Genomic DNA, 6,095 nt, shown 5'->3' with positions numbered 1-6,095 from the left:
GTGAGGTAAACGTTCACTTTGTATCAAAAGAAACGTCCATGTTTCGTTCATCAAATCATTTGTACATATCAATATGACTCGTATGTCCGGTTCCTGTGTTAAACTTTAACATTCGACATTTCGAACAGTTATACAATTCAGGATATGACAAAAGTTAAAAAGAAGATTTTCAGGTTAAAAGCATGAGAGTTTGTTATACTATTGAAAACAATCAGATGTGTTCTTTTCCATTAAGAAAGGTACATTGATTGACCTTTAAAAAATCATAAATGATATATATATAAAAGCCAATGGAAGCTTAAGCATTTTTCAATATTGTTTCAAGAAGTTTTTAACACATTTTTCGAAAGAAAAGTAAAATCACAAAAATACTGAGCTCGGAGGAAAGTCCCTTAGCATATAACAAAATCAAAAGCTCAAACACATCAAACGAATGAACAACAACTGTCATATTCCTGACTTGGTATATGCGTTCTCTTACGTAGAAAATGGTGGATTAAACCTGGTATTAAAGCTATCCTGTTATATTGACAACGATGTGTGTACAAAACAAACAGACATAATTATGTAAAAAATGTCGAAAATAGGGGCACAGCAGTTAACATTGTGTTATCATCTCAATTCCTTTAAAATGGAACAAAATATATTAGCAATCATATACAATGGCAAAATTTACAATGACGTGGTGCATTAGTACAGAACCACGTCATATGTAAGACAGAAACACAAAAAGGCATAAAGACAAAGCTCATTAGTAAAAATGAAAGACAGGAATACAGAAATTATCTGGAACAATAACACAATGACGGTATGCATAAGTACAAGCCACGTCATATATCACAAAGAAACACAAAAAGGCATATATATACAAAGCATTTTGGAAAAAATGAAAGACAGGAATACAAACATTATCATAGAACAATAATACAATGACGGGATGTATAAGTAACGAGCCACGTTAAATAGGTATCACCTAAACATATTTAACAGTAAAAGTAATATTCATAAAAACAAATAAAGTAAAAAGAAAATATAACACGTTATCAAGATGGTGAACAACGTCAGTACCAAGAATCTATACCTCAAATCCATCGTGTATTATTTTTGAAGTTGATACTGAATATTTTCAACAAGGTCTTAGTACCTTACGATGAACTTTTTAGAAAAAGAACGAGATGTTCCATCAACTTTCTGATCAGACACCGGTGACGTTTTACAAAGTATGAGTAGTTGCTGCATGCTCTTGAATACCGAATAAGTTGGAAAATGTATATCCCATATGCATGTGAAGTTGGTATATTGCTGCTAAGCTGGGGGAAATTCATAATTTTAAAAACAAAATTGTCTCGTTTAAATGTCATAAATTCTAATTCTGAGATGACCATTTATTTCAAATTCGAGGTATCAGTCTAAACATGAGGCGGAGGAAGCCGTGTCTGTTTTCTTTTTTTTTTTTATTATTTATAGTTCTGGGGATATTTTAATGGAATTCAATCAGAAAAGTTTAGATTGTTAATGGAAAGAACATTATCAATATATCTAAATGTGAAATTTTAATAACCTGACTTCTTTAATCTCCTGTTTTTGACAAGTGTCTGAAGAAACTTCAATTAATGACGATGTCCGCAAGGAGAGGTGCACAATTCGTTCCCATAGGAATGTCGCCAACTTGAAAAAAGTCTACCTCCAAATTCAACATATATGTTGTCAATAAGATACTGAAGCATACTGAAATATCTTTTCCTATCACTCTCTGTGCAGTGTGATATGAATATTATCTCTTTATGTGAAAACACAACCATGAGGGAATGTATGATTCATTAAAACTTACTTATATCATGTGTATTATCATGGTCTTTTTTTGAAGGGCCTACAACAATGCCTTATCGTTGAATATACTTGAACAACAAATTTACAGATTTATTTTATTTTCCAAATCAGTTATGAGAATAATACACATAACATTATTCTTTTTAAGTATTTTAAGTTCTATTATATTAATAATATATTTGTTGGAAAATAATGTGGACGCAAAGCTACCGAATTTGTACAATTGAGATTCCAGATTCTCTATTCCCATATACAAGCTGACCTGTTCTACCGGAATATATTTCAATGGTGTCATTGACTTTTAGTTCAACAACAGAAATAAAAGTCATTGTTTCAAAGAAATCACCGAGTGATGCAAATGCATCACCAATATAAGCTTTGTTTTTGCGAACTGTAAAAGAACAATGATTTGCATTTGATGCTATATATGCAGCGATTTGATACATGCCACCCCTTTCACATGTAAAAGCCCCGGTAGATTTAAAAGAGTCAACGTCTCGAACACCATTTGAAATGATAATGTCATGGAATAGTATTGTTTGTTGGTCTGCATAAGTTCCTCTTGTTGCCCCTGCTACAAGGATAACTGAAATATAACAATAACGAAGATAACACCTAAATACGGTTACATTATTGTGATTTTTTAATGTCAACAAAATAATTTCAGTTTTTCTGCAAAAAAAAAACATTTTATATATATATATATATTATATTAATTATATATAATCAATATACAAGAAAGTTGTGGTATACTTATAAATGAGACAATTGTCAATCAGTTTCTTCCTAAAACAAGGATGTATTGTATCTCTTGCATTATGTTCTATTCAAATTTCTGATCTTGTCTCAATGATAAAAGAAAATAATCTCGGTATTAATGTAGCGACTGAAGTTATAAGTAGCCTACTCTTGGCAGATGATATTGTTTTACTAGGTAAAACCCAAGCGGATTTAATTGCAAACCCTATTGAATATTTCCAGTGAATTTGTTTCTAAATTGATCTTTAAGTTTAATGTCAAAATATCATATGTTCTAGTGGTATGAAAGAGACTTAACGCCCATAAAACTGGTTTCTACGGAATGTTTTAAGCGATAAGGTAAACGAATATAAATATTTTGGAGTTTATTGACATGAACGTTAAATTTCAATAATGATGCATATCGAGAATTATCTAAAGGAAAACTTTATAAGAAACTAAACTATACTATTCGCGTCTTGGGAGAACATCATGAACATGGCCATTTTAATCGCTTTTTTTCTGTGCTTTGTGGATTTCAGGTATACGTCCATCCGTTGCTCATGTTTGTGGTTTATTGTACCCCACGTCACAATCTGGAACCGAAATGCTAGACAGCTGGCAGAACAAAGTCGCAAAATTGTATTAGACTCTCAAACAAGACTTTTCAAAATGCTCTTATTTATCGGATGAAGGATAGGATCTTTAATAAATTACATTGAAAGTCAAAGAATCACATATTTTGCTAGGTTAGACTCTTTACCTAATACACGATATTGCAAAACGATTTTTACTGAACTTAATTTTCTTTTTTTTTTAAATTTATTCATATAGATGGCATAATTAGTTATCAAAAGTACCAGGATTATAATTTTATACGCCAGACGCGCGTTTCGTCTACTTAAGACTCATCAGTGACGCTCAGATCAAAATAGTTAAAAAGCCAAACAAATACAAAGTTGAAGAGCATTGATGACCCAAAATTCCAAAAAGTTGTGCCAAATACGACTAAGGTAATCTTCTCCTCACATTCCACTGGACTAAACCATAATATACATGGAAACGTTGATATAAAAACATTTTATTAAGTTTGTTTGCATTGAGGCATGTATTAAGCTGAAGTCCTTAATTCTAGAAAAGCGAACCCTCGGTGATTACCATTCATTGTATGTCGCACAAACACGTCAATCGTACTTTACAAATTGAGATAATTTTGAGCCTCTCGTCTAAATTTTCGGGCTATAACGAACTGTGTTCCATTGAATGCTGTTTATTACGCATGAAATTGAAAGATAGGAATGCATGTTGTATTGAAGAATCCGTTTTACATGTATTGTTGGAATGCCTGGCATATATCGATATTCGATAACGTTTTTTTCTGATTTACTCGATTTCGGTCTTAATGGTTGATGAAATGGGCAAACAATATCTGACCTCACTCTTTTAGGCTCGTAATGAGTTGTTGCTTGTTAATGGCTAAATTATTCTAAATGTACAAAAATGTGCCAAATTTCTGTGAATATGTATTTTAAGAAAACGTCAATGTACTTTATGTGTAATCTTTTAGAAAAATATTAAGGATATCATGGATTTAGCAATGTAATTTTACGGTTTATTTTATTCACTTTTATAAATATTTACTGTCATTTTTGATGTTTGATAGTGATGTTTTTATTTATGTATACTATCGTTATTGTAATTATGTATAGTTTGTATGACGCAAACACACTACATACCCTGTTGATATTTGCCCCAATGTAAAGCGGAAGTGTTCTCAATAAATATATTTATCGCTATTTTCTGCATTTTTCGTTTGAATTTATTTTAGGGGGGATAATTTTCATATTATGCTTCTCGCTTGAGATAGAAAATTATCGCTGAAGGCTAAGGACGCACGGGACGTTTCTAATGAAATTGACATGAAATTGATACTGTCGTCATAGTTAAAATAGCGATAAACAAATTATCATTGGTTATCTCAACTCGATTACTGTTCTCGCTTCCGCCGTACCGGCTCAAGCGAGAAAACCAATCTCGATGAGATGATCAACGATTACCTATAAATACATTAATAAAATCGTTAATTTTCGTGACTGAATTGTTTTACGTTTGTAATTTTGTAAACTTTTATATCCGACTACTAGTATTCGGTATATGCTTTGGTCATTTTCGACGGCCATATTTTAACATATAGTTGTTCATTTCTGTGTCATTTGGTCTCTTGTGACGAATTGACTCATTGGCAATCACATCACATATTTTGATATGAATCACTAAATATTCAGATTCAATCCTTAAGTTATTCTCTTTAATGAAATTCTTGAACTTTATAAGCAATTATGATTCTATGTTTGTATTCTTATACTGAGGTATAATTTGTGATTGGTTTTATCATAAAAAATAAATATGTCAGAATTAACATACCCCTGTTAGCCAACTCCTTCAAATGTTTATCCAAATTGTTTTCTGTTAAATCTGCTTTGTTATAAAGAGCTATAACATCTTGTTTTCTTGCATTAGCGTCGTTGATAACTTTGTTCATTCTATGATTTGTCATTTGAATTTCTAGTTCATTCCGGTCTGTTTTATTAAAAATGTCGGAAATATTTCGTAACTCTGTAACAGACTTTAGATTTTTTAACATCACAATCTCCTTGTCTATTTGATTCGCTTTTGTGTCAACGTTGGTTAAGTTTTGTACAACCATCATATATTCGTTCTTCATGATTTCAAAGGTTCCTTTCACAGTTTCTAGTTCGCGTTTCAGTTTATCGGTTTTGTTTTCGCATTCTAGGAGTCGATTATTGACCGATCCATTTTGAAATTGGTTTTTAGATACTTCCTGTTGAAGTGTCAACAAAGCTTGACTCAATTGTGCTATAACCTGATCTTGCTTTCTTTGGGAACGTCTTTGTTCCATCAACAAATCCATAAGAATATCAAAATGCTTATCGGTAAGGGCTGGATCCTTGGTAGGCGATATTTGAGTGACAGTATCCAACAAAAAAGCCTGGCATTGGACTGAATTCAGCAAGAGAAATACGAACACTTTGAAATCCATTTTGTGCTCTTTCAACATGAGAAATACAGATTTGAACTTCCTTTTTATACGATTTAATAGATTATGTTTTAGTCAGTTACTGATAAGAACACCTTGGCTTATATAAAACTTAGTGACAGAAATATGTAGTGAATGAAAGAGATAGATGAGATGTTATAATTCAGATATAGCCATAGTTCATAATAACCTTGATGTTAAAATGTGTTCATCCCCTTTGTGGGTAATCAAACAAACATTTTATTGCATTGCAAAAATAACGAAAACCAGTTCTTTGCTTTATGGAAAAAAAGAAGAGGGTTATATTTTTCCTAATTCGGGATACCACACCACAAAAAAATAAGTCATTTGCATGTTTATTGCTGTAAAAATTTATCGAATCGGTATTGAAAAAAATCATCGACTTCTGTTCTTAAAATTGGTACATCCCGCCCACTTGGTTGTAACATTTCTACAACAAATTATCACT

The 6,095-nt window shown here is 31.7% G+C and overlaps 1 protein-coding gene across 1 annotated transcript; it reads right to left on the bottom strand.

Annotated features, from left to right (window-relative positions):
• Positions 1 to 2,035: 2,035 nt before the first annotated feature.
• On the bottom strand, positions 2,036 to 5,601 carry LOC134684049 (uncharacterized). The gene is made up of 2 exons (XM_063543341.1): positions 4,993 to 5,601; positions 2,036 to 2,416 (listed from the first exon to the last, which is right to left on the bottom strand). The coding sequence occupies exons 1-2, from the start codon at positions 5,498 to 5,500 to the stop codon at positions 2,037 to 2,039; spliced, it is 888 nt and encodes a 295-aa protein (XP_063399411.1). The 5' UTR covers positions 5,501 to 5,601; the 3' UTR covers position 2,036.
• Between the last annotated feature and the right edge of the window lie 494 nt (positions 5,602 to 6,095).

This window comes from Mytilus trossulus, chromosome 9 (genome assembly GCF_036588685.1).
Source record: "Mytilus trossulus isolate FHL-02 chromosome 9, PNRI_Mtr1.1.1.hap1, whole genome shotgun sequence".
Classification (NCBI taxonomy): Eukaryota; Metazoa; Mollusca; class Bivalvia; order Mytilida; family Mytilidae; genus Mytilus; species Mytilus trossulus.
Note: the sequence above shows the minus strand (reverse complement) of the source record. Positions and strands in the feature narration are given on the sequence as shown.

Coding starts and splice junctions, on each gene's coding strand:
- LOC134684049 (XM_063543341.1), bottom strand. CDS start 5,500: ATGGATTTGTTGATGGAACAAAGACGTTCCCAAAGAAAGCAAGATCAG. Junction 2,417..4,992: donor GAAGGAGTTGGCTAACAGGG/GTATGTTAATTC, acceptor GTTATATTTCAG/TTATCCTTGTAGCAGGGGCA.